Below are 14,779 nucleotides of genomic sequence, written 5' to 3' on the forward strand. Positions count from 1 at the left end.
GTCTGCTGTACCTGCCAATGCGCTGTGAAAGGAATGGAGAAGTCTGGTAAACAGAGTGCTTCAGAACTGGCTTGAACTGGGCCCAGGCCCCTCTCCCCTCAGAGAACAAAGGATTTTGGGGTATAAGTATTGGGACCCTGATCCCATGAAATTAGTTCACTTCTGGTCTTACAAGACAAAATCTCTGCTGAGGAGAAGGAATCTGAAGAAACTGAGGAGAGACTATTCCCAAGCTGAAGTGCTGCTTGGGGGATTGCCTGCAGTGGTTGCCTGACTGCCAAAGAGAGGAGAAAGAACTTTGTGGACTTTTCTTTCAACGTGTGCAAAAGATCTCCAAGGGCTTGGAAGAGAGCCCCGAAGGATGAGTACCTAAAGCGGAATGGTCCTTCTGGAGTTTTGGTAATTTCTTGCTGAAAAGTTTCTGTGTTTCTTTTAGGAAAGTGACAAAGTCCCTTTCTGAAATTAGATTCAGAAACTTTCTATCTCCCATTTTTTCATCTTTAACTATGAAAATCCACTCAGTTTATCCAACTCATCCTCCATCACGATTGATCTCAAATCGCGCTGTGGTCCTCGTCTACCACAACGTTTGACTGCCATTGGCACTTTCTACATTTTGGTGCGATATTCACTTGCAATTTAAAATACTCATATCCTCAGTTCTCAACAATTAATACATATTTCAATTGTGTCAAATGTTTCCATGTAAAGTGGCTGAAGCACCTTATATATCCCCCATGATTCGTTAGTAAGAGCTGTGTCCTTCATCAAAACTAAATGAAACACATAACCCAAGTGTAAAACCATAACACAAAGGAAAAGGAAAGCACTAAGAAATCATAAACATATCTTAGGTTCGCAAATGGCACCATGAGTAACTAAAATAGAAAAAACATAGGAAAAGAAAAAATCAGAAGGTAAAGGACCACACTAAACACCCAGCTGTGAATATGTCTTCTTATAAATATTGATGAATCAGAAAAAGTATCACACTAGAGATACCATAAATAATGCAAGGATACTAATACCAAACTGTGTTTCCTGGATGGTAAATTAACTCATCCATAGCTAGATTTTGTGGCAGGATCACGCAAAAGCTCTCCAAAAATCGTGAGAGCAATAAAAAAGTAATCTGTAATCAAAACGATTGATTCAGATAAACCACTAAGATATGTTTATGATTTCTTAGTGCTTTCCTTTTCCTTTGTGTTATGGTTTCACACTTGGGTTATGTGTATCATTTATTATGATGAAGGACACAACTCTTACTAACGAATAGTGGGGGATATATGAGGTGTTTCAGCCACTTTACATGGAAACATTTGACACAATTGAGATATGTATTAATTGTTGAGTATCTATGTTGTAACTCATGTATTATAAATTGGGTGTTCTTATTACATTTATTGTAACATTTTAGCCCTGAAGAAGTCTATGGTTATACATACCAAGACGAAACACGTGTTGGCAACGGCTAGTGTTTGGTTTCTTGAAGAACAACACCAATAATAAAAGAAGATATGGAGAATACCCACCTTCTGGAATATGTTCAATGATTTGTTCATTTAGCTCAGGATAAACTTCTTGTTTTCTTGAATGTGGTTTTGTGTAAACATTACCCAACTTGGTTATTAGTGGGTGACAATAACCTTATACTTTGAGCTGCTTATTGACTGTATGCTTTAAATATTGTCAAATCCCAGCGCAATCTACACTCAGTCACTTTTTCTGTTGTATTGTTACATATCCTCAGTTCACCTTACTGAATTGTTTGTTATATTGTTTATTAAATATTGCTCTATTTTTCTTATTTGGTTTGGAATTGTTATTGTTTGGTGTTCTAACTTCATTACAGTTTTGGTACTACCTGTATACATTATGTGGTGCTCTAAGGTAAAGGTGTCAGTTTAGTCTCATAGGGATTAACCTACGGTTAATTTAACCACTTGGAAGGTTCATTTTCACATTAAGGGGCATTTTTACAAGGGCATTGTGCTACTGGAACATCACTTTTGCTGATGTTCCAGTGGCACAATGCCCTGCTCCACATTTACAAAGCGGCATGTGGTGCGGTGGAGAAGCAGAGCCGGACAAATATGGGTAGTTTGTACTTGGTAAGATTTATTAAGGTTAACACAAAGGATTCTGGGGGACGTAGTCTGTCAAATATAGCTTCTCTACTCTTCTGCAGATACTTCCTTAGTTCAAGGGGCCTCGTGATTGGTGCTTTCAGGATGAACGTCTGTGTGGATGAGGCCGGAACATGTGGCATGACACAAAAAAAAACAAAGAAGGAAACGTAAGTGAAATGGCCTGGGTTTTTATCAAGTGTTGCGGGAAGCCAGGGGGTGTAGAGTGGAGGGTTTTCAACACCACTACCTTCACCAAGTGTACTCGTGTGCTCATGCAGAGAGGCAGTAGTATGCGGCGCGTTTATGGCCCCAAAGAAACTGTTGGCGTTACTCCTTTACACCCCCTCCCTTGCCCTCAAGTGCGCGGCCCCAGGAGAGTCTAAAACGCCCCCATACCTTGTGCAGCCACGTCCCTCCTGGGCTGTGGCAGGTGTCCTTGCGTTGCCAGTTAGGGTCTGGCTACCCGTCTGTTCCTCCGACAGCCCCTTCGGTGTGGCAGGGTTTCTCCGGGGTCCTCGAGTCGTCTGCTTCCTCTTGCCAAGTTCCTGTGTCGTCTCGCGGCAGTATCAGGAAGATCCTCACCAGAGTCTCCTCCCGACTCGCGGTGCGGCTTGTCCAAACAAATGATTTCCTTCTCTGGCATCTCCAATCTTGAAGCCCTGGTAATCACGTGACTCCGTCACATGACCCGGGAATCCCGGAGTGTTCAAAGCACAGTACTCCTCTGGTATAGTCTGGAAACAGAGAAGAGGAGACGGAGAGAGGTAAGGGGGAAAACCTACTGTTTGATTGTCCGAGGCATCTGGATTATGTATGTCCGAGGGGTCCATGGTATTCGCGTCTTCACACGGCGTTAAGCCACTTTACGTGGTTTAACACTGCTTTGTAAATATCATCCCCTTTGCACAGAGGTATCTGCATGAAAGTGGCATGCAGTGGGTGTCTTTGTGGGTCTTCCACTGCAAAGCCCATTGCTTTTTGACGCTACCTTGGATTTACAAGGATCTGTATATCTGAAGCAGTGCCAAAAACTAATGTCAGTGTAGAGCAGGCATTACATTGGTGCAAGGAGGATAAATACTTTTATTTCTCTACGTTTTTGCTCCTTCTATGTGTGCTGCATTCTGCAGCACACAGCAGCACACATATACAGAACACATCACATTTAAATATGGTTTATTTGCAGGAAGGTGCCCCTTTCTGCACATAAGCAATCATCCTTGCAATGTAGGCACCCTTGCACTAAGTCATAATTGTGCCTGCGTGGAAGTGACTATTCACTGCAAAGAAAGCACACTTGCACTATGATGCAAGGGCATCTGTGTTGGCGCTCGGCAGCCTTTTTTTAGATCAATGGAAAACACAAGGGTGTGCTGTATTCTTGCAAATACCACGCATCACTGCACCAGCGCTAAAATCTGACATCAGTGAATGGCAGGCGTTACATTGGCGCATTGAGGAGAAATATTTTTATTTCTCATCATTTCTGCTCTTTCTATGTATGCTGCATTTTGCAGAACACTTAGAAAGAGCAAATCAGCTTTAAAGATTGACCTCATAAGGGAGATGATAAGGGATTCTGCTCTTTCCGACACGGTGCACTCAGTTGTTCTAGCATGTTATGTTGGTGTGGTGCTAAAAAAGTGTTCTTGTATTCTTCAGTTTTTCTTTTTATTCGATTTCTTCTGCCAGCCAACACATGTTTCAACAACTGGTGTGTAAACCTATGACTTCCTCAGGGCTGTAATCCATGAGTTTTCTCCCAGAAATAAAGTAGAAAGTGGACACAATTCTATTCTGGTACAGTTTGTCTCAATAGCATCTCCTCTGACCAGGTACAGACTTGAAAGGTGTATGATCACCATCAACCCATGTGTGGGTCGGCTGGTCCTCAGCTATAATACCAGCTTGTGCGTGTTCAAATCTTTAAAAATTGTCTATGTGCAGGCAAGTGTCCCTTGTTGTACATTAGCAACAATCCCTGCAACGTAGGCACCTTTGCACTATGACATAAGGGTGCCTGTGTTGCGGGGAGTCATCCCTGCAAAGCGAGCACCGTTGCACTATGACAAAAAGGTATCTGTGTTGGTGCTAGGCTGCTTTTTGTAGCGCAAGGGAAAATACAGGGGTGCGCATCCCTGCATTTTTAAATGATGCAGCTCAGTGCTGCTAAATTGCTTCCCGCGCTGCGCCAAATTCCTAGTAAATATGACCCTAAGTGGTATTATTTCTTGAAGTGGGCATTTGCCCACCCCAAATAATAATCCACTTAATTACAATTTATTTATATTTTGAGATGTACTTTATATGTCGTATTATTAAAGTGAGTGTTATTATGACCATGATTAATTTAATCGGAAGCCAAACACATTCTCTGGGGCAGCTATCGTCAAAATATTTCAACGTTTAATAAGTAAATGCTTACAATCAATTGTTATTATTGTCTATATGTAAACACAGGATCATGGGACCAAGTTTTTTTTAAATACATATCATGTGAGCAGCACAAGAGGAAAATGTGTACAGTCATCCTTGTTGAATTTCCATATATTACACTTACTGCAGCAAACGTATTACTTGAATATAACAGCTCAATTACTTGAAGTCCCATATATACATGATAACGTTCAGTAGAGCAAGTTTTACTTTTATTTCTGATTGTCCTAGTTTTTAATTTTATCGTTATTTTCAAAAAACAACAGTTGTCTAGCTTAAAGTACATTTTGTTCCCATTCAAACATTTAAAAAGTCTGAATAGTATAATACCATTGGGAAAGTGGAAATGGTTAGTTCTTCCAAAACATAAATATCAAAAAAACTTTTTTTAGTGCCACGTGTCCTGGTTCAAACCTAAAACGTTTTCTATGTATTTCCCTGTTTTTTTTAATTTAAAGGCTTTGCTCTTAAACGGCCTGCATGTCTTAGTTTTTCACTATGCTTTCAGTACAGAAACCACAATAATAAAATATTGCAAAACCAAATTACAGGATCTGACCATAGCCTGTATCTAGGTGCTAAAACCTTTGTGCAAATGCCATTGTACATCGCAGAATATAAATAGCAGTTACACTTAGGGCCTATTTCCTGAAACGTAAAGAGAAGTAAATCTGCACTTACCTGTATGCATTTACCTTCTCAATATTGTGGCCCTCTATATTTTGACTGCAACAGTTTGGTAGCAAAATGTTTCTGTAGAAGTTTTTTCAACATGCAACGCACAACTGTGGGAGTATTCATTGATAATTAGCATCCCAGTTTAGTAGCCTTACAATACCTGCTTTTACACTACCATAAAGTAGTGTTTCTGTAAACTTTACAGGCAGGTGTAGTGAAGCAGACCAACAGAGTATGATAGTCCAGTCTCCTCACAGAAAGAGGGGCTGGCAACTAGCAGTGTCATTCATTTCCTTGTATTAGGTGGAGTTGCAGGGAGGAAGAAATTGATTGGGCAGCGCTTGCGGTTTTTAGAAGAACACATGAACTCATGAACGACTTGAGCAGCATCTCCCAGACCTTCTAACTGACACAATTCTGCCATGTGATCCATGGTTTGGTTGTTACTCAGAAGAGGGAGTTTGGTACATCTTAGGCTAGTGTTCTGCAATAGGAATTTTGTCTGATATTCTCTAAGGGCTGTTGGGGTTTTTAGGCAGAGAGACAGAAATTGCTTCTGCTCATAAACAGTACAATCCAGACCCTGATTCCATCTGAGACACAATACGCAGCAGCCTCTGGACATCGGAGGTGTACCAAATTGAAGACCAATATTGTGTGTCAGATCCTGCCCATAAATGCAAAGAAAGGAATAAAGGGGACTGAGACTTATCTAGTACATTGTTTTACATCCCACCTCAGAAGGACAGTGCGGAATAGATAACGTACACTTGGAGAACTAGGATGGACCTGCAGTAGGGCCTACTCTGGAGAGGCCACTGGCGAAGAGTATTGAGTGGCAATGCTAGATTAGTAATTTGGAAAATTGATAGCTTGCTAATTAATGAAACTGCAAGAGCAATAATAAATAAATAAATGAGAAGAGTTATTGACCAGGAATTAAACAAAATGCACAGTACAGTAAGTCACATTTGGCCCCTGAGATTGCATTTAATGATTGGCAGTGTGATCAGTTAGAAAGTAAGAAGTGAATCTTCATCATAACATCTTTCCATTATGTTTTTAAACACACACCTGCCCTAGGACATTGTAGTGCTTTAAAACAAAAGGAGAATATGTTCGGCAGTGGAAACTAGGTGACTGCTTCATAAGTTGAGGTGAGGCAGGATGTTAACCTGGGTCTCATATTGTACATTTGCTACCTCTGTTCACTAGAACACATTTCCGAAATGGGAAAAAACCCCAATCCCTCGTAGTCTGGGTTCAGTGATAATGGCTAAAGTATGACTTAACTATCATTGTTCTAATTTGTTCTGAAGTTTCACATACTTGTATCTACATGATAAGAGGTTTATGTCATTGTTGTCCCTCTAGCTCCTCGTGATACTGAAAGTGTGGCCTTACGCCTGGTTAATGGAGGACAGAAATGTGCTGGCCGCATAGAAGTGTATTATGGAGGCACCTGGGGGACCGTGTGTGATGATTTCTGGAGTACAGCAAATTCAAAAGTTGTGTGCAGACAGCTGGACTGTGGAACTGTCCTGGCGTCTCCTGGAGGGGCCTTTTTTGGTCAAGGAACTGGAAGCATTCTTCTAGATGATGTGCTCTGCAGAGGACAAGAAGCTCACCTGTGGGACTGTCCCAACAAAGGATGGAACATACATAACTGTCTCCATATCAATGACGCTGGGGTCATCTGTTCAGGTATTCTTGATGTATTTACTATGAATAATAAAAGAACTCACCTTCTTTATATCTTTAAATAAAGAAGAAGAGTGGTTTAGGGTGGACTTTAGGTGAATGCATTTTTGATTGCTTGATGCATTGTTAAAATGTAAACTGTATTTTCATTTATTCAATATGTATTGGGTGGGTTGTAAGTCCATGTTGTGCAATTTAGAGCATATGTCTGGTTTGTTCTACACTATGCTATATATATTACCAATTAAAACTACAGCCCATATCCAAGAAAAGTAACTCTATGAAAATGTTTTGTGGTTGTGACAGTGGTAAAGGGGAACCTTGATTCACATAAAAGCTTTCACTGCCTAATGCTTAAAAAAGAAGCAACTTTTGTGTTGAAATATTGTGGCAAAGAAAACGAATGAACTAGTGTTTCTCACACTGTGGCAGTGGACGTGAACAATATAGGATTTATTCTGGAGAAGGTGGAATGATTATCTCCTACAGTAAGGGGCTAATCTGTGGTGAGACTGCTAAAACACAGCAGGAAGGAAATATTCTGTCTAAAAGTGGGGGAAAGGAAGAACATTACTTTTATTTTTGACCCTGTATATATACCCCAATCACAATTAAGGTAGAGGGGGGTGAGGTATTTACCACATTATGGCAAATGCCAAATAACTAGGGATGAGGTATATGTACGGTGCTTTAAAGAAGGCAAATTAGGAATAATATGCAGAATTTCACGCTAAATGTGGCAACTTAAATTGTACATGTATAAGTTTTTCCCAGGCATTTTCCCAGAAAACATTGGGGTTTAACTGTGTAAATTTAACTTAAGAAAAACTGTAGTCATGTGGTAATAACATGAAACACAGAATTCTGATATTTGCTGTGACTGGAGTATTAGGATTTAGTGATGCACAAGTGATCGGGCCTGAGAGGAGTGAGACAGATCCTCATAACTGGCCTCCTCCAACTATTACTGATGCTTATACATATACTTCAAGAGATTGGAAGGAAACATATCTCAACTTTATTTAAAATCTAATGTCATTGATTTCCATAGTGCGTTAGGTTTGTTTATGAATTTCTTAATATTTTTCCTGTAAATGGAAGATGTCTTTAATTATTCTATTTCTCCTTGCCTCTTAATTTGTTTTACTAACTGGCAGTCCTACTTTGAATGGCAAGATCCAACTTAATAAAACAATTCTATCAACTAGGGACACAATGCTGAAAAATACAAAACAGAAGATACAGAGAAAGATTGCTTCATACATTAATAGTTCACCAAATTGATGCCCACCCAAATGCTTGGAATCGTGGTTAACAATTTAAACATAGATTTCACTCTCTGATATTGAAAGGAGTCTCCTTTACATGGCTGTACAGTTTGAAGATGTCTCCCTGAATGAAGAATGTGAAAGGGTACAATAAGCAAACTATTTTTGAAAATGTGCTATATCTTCTTCATTAGGTAAACAGCATTGTGTTGTGTTTCTATTGCAGGGGCAAATACATTAACTACAACAACAAAACCAACATCCACTACTAAACAAGCAGGTAATGGCAGCCTGATGTGAAATCGATTGTATCTTTTGAAATGTACTTAATGCTATGCTCACCCTTTGCAATTAACACTCTATATAATGAGATTATTAAAAGAAAAGACTGTAATATTGAGCGGAGTGACAGACAGTCTACTGTTGTAATTTAGTTAGTTTGTATGTATGTGTTATATACATTCTATTTGGAATAACTTTGGCATCCTTGGACGAATCTTCGTGAATTTCTCCAAGAAAATGGCCTGCTCGGTTCCGCTCCTTCCCTGAAAGTTTTGGGGTGATTCGTCAAGTGGGGGCCCCGAAAAAAGGGGGGTCCCAAAACGTGTTTTCCCGTGCAATTTTCCATAGGGACCTTTAGCCAGGGCTACAGCCCGAACGGCCGAACAGAATTATAGCAAATTTGGCAGAGAGGTAGAGTTCAGTTTGTCGATTGTGCTGTTTGTTAAATGGTGTAAATGCGTTCAGTAGTTTCTGAGAAAATTACAAGTAAAATCATAGCGATATCTAGAGACGGAGTCCGACACGCATACCGAAATTCGGACAATTACGAGCACGAGCTGCATGCTGATTGGATGTCAACTGTCTGTGAACACTGCAAACCAGGAAGTGTTGGCAGCCATTTTGTTCGTCGCTAGAAGCGAGTCACAAGAAAACAGTAAAACTAAGTTGAGAAATAAGGAAAGGGGCAGAGTAGAAATATCCTGACTCTCTAGGCTTGCTCAGGGGGTCTTGAAGTCCGTTTTATTCATTAGGTCTCGGGGGCAAATTCCGGAGGCAATTTATAGAGCTATATTTGTATGACAATATGTAAAACTTTTGGGTTTTTTTTCCTGCATCAGTTGTACTCTCTACGCATGCGCAGCCTTGTTTGCAAGTGTACTTTTTTTTCTTATTCTTCAAGTTCGCCAATTAAACCTCTCCTGATTTTAGGTATTACATTTGCCGCTTTCTTTTGCCAGGTCATGTGTTTCATCCAGTGCTATACTTTTGTAATATATTAATAAATATTATGTATAGTTATTTGAAATGTAGTGTCGAGGCGCCAAACGTTGATTAACTACTCCGTCCAACCGCCATTTTATTAGTTTTCCTCCGTTATTTTTATTATACCTGTTACTTTCATTTTACCCTGCGCATATTTTCTCTGTGATTGATGAGATTTCCTGCCACAGACACCACGGTGTTTGTCCTTGGCCTCCGATCTTATCAGACCTGGTCACACGTATACCTAGAAACTAATTTGAAGGACGTAAGCCACAGCCATTACAACGCGTGTTCGTCAACAAAAAAACATTATTAAGATTATGCGTTTATCATGCGTTGTAAATGCATACTAGTTGTAAAAGCATGTGTGGTAAAGCGATAATGCTGCTAATGGTTTTGTGGTGACGATCACGCGTGCTTATGGACTGGGTCTGGGCGTGGTGGAGTCTAGGGCACCAGGCGTAGGGCCACGCAGCTCCACTCCATGATTTCATAATTATCCTAGATTAAGTCTTCTGTTAGTATGTTCAATAAATACATGAATATATGTTTTTAAACAATTAAAAACATTTGCGTCTTTTTTTGTACGGCGCGCCGTACACGACATCACACGGAAGCTGTGATGCGACGTGTAACGTCAAAGCGTATTCGTAGCGTATGCTAAGAATGATTAGCAGTACAAACTATGGTGCGATCACTCTCTCACTGTCAAATCAGAGCACAAGGCGCGCTATGGGAATGGTTAGAAGTGGTCAGTCATTGGAGATTCAATTCAGGTGTGTGGCTTATCCACAGTATCATAACGTTATTTTTTAACCTGTTTAAGTTTGAGGTTTGCATGAAATACTATGCTATAGGCAGATATGGATGTTTAGGCAGAGCTTATCTCCATCAAGCTCGGTTATTACCATTTACATATAGGTGCCTGAGGGAGGGAAAAGAAGTCTATGTGAATGGCGAGGATTGCACAATAGCACCAGATCACTCCTTAATTTGTAGACACATACAATTGCATGGCTCTTGTAAACAAGATGTGCCTAATTTGGACTGAGTTTTGAAAGGTAGTCCGACACCTGCTATCATAACAACGTTCAGTTTACTGGAAACGGGAGTTATTTACTTTGAAACAATGGAGATTGTTGTGCAATGTTAGCAGGCATCACTTACATGATTACGGTAACTGAGCATGTGGTTTGATTAAAAAAAAGTTGTGTTAACTCCTCTGCATGGGAAGCTGGATGTTTCCATCTGGCTGTCGATTTCGACCTCGAAAGCAGAGTCAACCAAATTAGTCGTATAAGAGCGCTATTGTCTCAAAAAGAGGTTGCTCTTATATCTGCTACAGAAACCTTTGTCCTTCTTGTAGCAAACACCGGCAAAGAAGTGCATGCTTTATTAAATACAGACGTGCTCTTGAATTTTGGGGAGTTAATTTAGAGTATCTTTAATGTGTCCTTGACTATGGGGTTACCTTACTTTTTTTAAAGTTAGAAGCAGTGGCTTTGTGACTTCTGTAGAAACTATATTTGGTGTCTTTTCGGGATTTTTTCATTCGATTTTTTCCAGCATCTTTGGTGGATTGCGCTTAATACTCACATTAGTTGCTGGTGTGCTTTTATTAATTTGTTTACATAAATATGGATGCACATCCTCCAGCACACGACAATATTTCTCAGCTGTTGCTGCTCCGTGTTAGGGATTAGGTCCCATCCTGGGTCTCCTCCTCTTTCTTTGTTCAAGTACAGCTGGTCACCTGGTCTAAAGTAGGCGGGGCATGGGCATATAAACTGCACCTACCTTTATTTCCTCGCTTGGTTTTGTTCCCGGTCGCCTTTGCCTGGAGATTGGTACCTGTGAACTTTGTCTGCCATCTTTGAACCTTCCTTTGGATCCCTTTGTTTCTTCTGGTGGTTCCTCGTGACCGGCGGCTGTCGGTCCCGATTTTTGTAACCCCTGCCATTGATACGCTGATACTCTGGAGAGTATTGGTGCAGCGTCCCTGCCTGCCTTCATCTTTCCTCATTCCTTGTTACCTGAAGGGTTCATACGCGGCTGCGTAGTGAATCCAGACACGCTTCCGGTATTTTTGTTAACCTCTCAGCCTCATTGTGTGAGGTTTTGGGTGTTTTTTCCGGACTGTGTCAGCAGAGGAGGGTATTCTGTTTGATTTTCGTAGCGCGAGTAAAGTCGGTGGCCATCGAATCGTGCTACTCCTGGTTTTAGCCCCCTCCATTTGGTGGAATTGTCATATACAGGGGTTTTTTCTGTCTTCAGACTTTTTCCCCTGGTTTATTACGGAGGTGGGAGAACTTTATGTTTCCTCTGGAGTATACAGATCGTTATTGCTGCTTTGCTTTGCTGTCCCTGCCGGTCATCTCAGAAGACGCCCAGAGACCTTGCTGATAAGAGGGTTGGGTCTAAATGACGGAGGGGGGATTTAAGTTGTACATGAATAGAGAAACAGCTGGTCTTTAGTGGTATCCCCTATTTACCCTTGATATCGTGTTCTCTTGACATTTAATCCAGGTATCCGTTTGGGTGTGGGTTTTTCGCCACGTCTAAGACCAACCAGCAGCCTTCAGCAGCCCACCAGAACTCCAGTTTTTCTTCTCTATTTTTCTCTCCCACCCTCTCCCTGCACCCCCGTGAATGTGTGTTGTGCTTTCAACCAGTACACAGCGTTGGGGTTCGGATAGAGGATTGGGGCACTCTTCGCCTCTGCAGCGTTGGGCATAGCCGGATGGTAAAGATAACACTCCGCAATCGAATGCTTAGTTATTACGAGCGCTGCCTCTGGCTACATTGAGTGCAGCTTATGGATTATCGTTTCGATTTTCCTTTTTCACATGCGTTCAACCTGTGTTCCATTGCCTGAGCTGCGATTTCGACTGGGCCCTGGATTTGTGTCTCTGCAGTACGGTGTCTCCCAACGCTGATTATGACAAGCTGATGAGCCCCTTAGTGGTTCATGACGTGCTCTGTTCTGGCAGCCGGATTATGGCTTAAGCAGCGATACATCGAATAATGGGACGTTGGAATGTTTTTGCAGCGGCGCTTGAGTTCTTGGCACGCAGTTACATTGAAGATGACCCTAGTTTTCCTCCGATGATGATAGAGGCTCCGGTCGTTGAGGAACATGTATGTTCATTCCCACTATTGAATTGGATGGCTCAAATGTTTTCAGATGAGAACAATGACTTCCTGTTGGAGGCTGTTGCTACATACTGTGCTTACACGCTGTTGGATTAAGACGCTTTGGTTTTTCTACATATTCTTTATTATTTAGCTACTGCTTTCTATCAAAGAACGAATAACTTTTTTTGGGAAATGTGAACTTAAGCTTTTTAGGCTTGGACTCTGCGTTCTTAATTCGCCCACGTTTATATCACATGCTTTGATCAAGGAACGGTGCCGTGGGGCTGAGCCTTGCACTCACACCCTGTTAAGTTAGCATGGGTTTATTAGAAGCTTACACGCTATTTTTGCTTTCCTGTTTCATCAGTGATGTCATTGGTGATGTCACTGACGATGTCATGAGTGATGTAGAATGTGATGTCATCAGCAGTGCATTGCGGGCGCGCCAGTTATAGTTAGCTGAACTAAATATAACGGGGGAATTTCAATGGTTTTGTATGAGTGAAATGTCCAGCTAACTATAACGTGTGAAACCTATAGTTTTTTCAGTGAATTTCCAAGGTTTTTTAAATGCTAATTCCTAACTATAACGTGTGTGAAACCTATGGTTTTTTCAGTGAATACATATATATATATATATATACATATGTGTGAACAAGAGTACTTGATACTCGAAACGCGTTGCTTGAAAGGTAAAAAATAAATAACATCTTGCCTGAAGCCATGGGGTCCGTCTCTTCTTTCGCCACACTCCGTGGAGGTCTGAGGAATTGCTCAATATATATTTATATATATATTGCAGGGCGGGTTCTAGCCAGGAACGGAGATCCTGGAGAAACTGCGCTTGCAACCACTCCAAAGAAAAGAGCCCCACAGCGTCTGATGATGCAGATGACTTTTATTCGTCACATCCTGTGCAACATGCTCATGTCCTTACGCGTTTCGACGTTACTTACGTCTTGATCACAGGTGAGCACAATTATTCAGACTCAGTGGTCACGTGCCTGTTCAACATACTTCAGGCCCCATAATGCATCGCAAAAGTTATTTAGGGACTTGCCGAGTATTGCAGTCTTGCTTATTAGCGATATTGCCAGCTTACTGTCCCAGGTTGGTGCAATTAAAATTCACGTTGCTTAGTGCAAGAGTTTCCACAAGTTGTAATTATATGCTGCATCCACACTGCTTCCAAGAGAGGCGTTGTCCTCTCTTATCTCCCTTTCACCTACGCCTTTTGCCAAATTGCTTCGGAAGTCCATTAGTGCTGGCAAACAGGCAAGGAGCGGTTCATATATATATATATATATATTCACTGAAAAAACCATAGGTTTCACACCAGTTATAGTTAGGAATTAGCATTTAAAAAACCTATTAAATTCACTGACAAAACCAGTTATAGTTAGCTGGAAATTTTACTGACATAAAACCATTGAAATTCCCACGTTATAGTTAGTTGGACTCACTATAACTTGCGCGCCTGCAATGCACTGCTGATGACGTCACATATTACATCACTCATGACATGGTCAGTGACATCACTCATGACATCACTGATGACACCATCCAGTGAATGTGTGTCTTTCTGAAAAATAAATTTGTTTTATATATGTATTTGTAAAGGTCGATGGAAGAATAAATGTTTAAAAAAGTGTGTAAATGGATGTTTTTTAAAAAAAAAATTGGTTGGTTAACTGGCTTATTAAGTGTATCTTAGTGAATACATATATTAGCGAGTATTGTTTAAATATTTAAATGTTTGTATCAGTGTTTCTCTTTGTGTATAAGTGGCTGCAGGGGTTGGTGACTGACTCACTGTTTGTATGTGTTTTGATAACAGCATATGTGCAGGACTGTATGGGTGGACGAGTGTGTATATGTGTGTGTTAGTGAGTGAATGACTGTCTCACTAGTGTCTTCATTAGTAACGACATATGTTTTAATCTAGTATATGTGAGTATTGATGTATATAAGTGAGTATAGTATATATAGTGAGAGATTGTAGGAGTTCCTGTTTAAATAAGTATGTGTTTCTATAAGTGATTGTTTAAGAGAGTAAGTATGTGTAAGTTTCCTTAGAAGTAAGGTGGTAGTGTGTGTATAAATGTATATGCAAATAAATGGATGTTCAATAGTTTATGTGCATGTGTGAGTATGTGTGTGAGT

At 40.6% G+C, this 14,779-nt stretch overlaps 1 protein-coding gene across 1 annotated transcript in view; it reads left to right on the forward strand.

Moving 5' to 3' along the window:
- DMBT1 (deleted in malignant brain tumors 1) overlaps positions 1–14,779 on the forward strand; it is an 845,773-nt gene that overhangs the window by 551,069 nt on the left and 279,925 nt on the right. The window contains exons 15-16 of the mRNA XM_086919609.1: positions 6,621–6,950; positions 8,442–8,495. Coding sequence (XP_086775735.1) covers positions 6,621–6,950; positions 8,442–8,495 — 384 coding nt within the window. The remainder of the gene's footprint in view (positions 1–6,620; positions 6,951–8,441; positions 8,496–14,779) is intronic.

This window comes from Lissotriton vulgaris, chromosome 5 (assembly GCF_964263255.1).
Source record: "Lissotriton vulgaris chromosome 5, aLisVul1.2, whole genome shotgun sequence".
Classification (NCBI taxonomy): Eukaryota; Metazoa; Chordata; class Amphibia; order Caudata; family Salamandridae; genus Lissotriton; species Lissotriton vulgaris.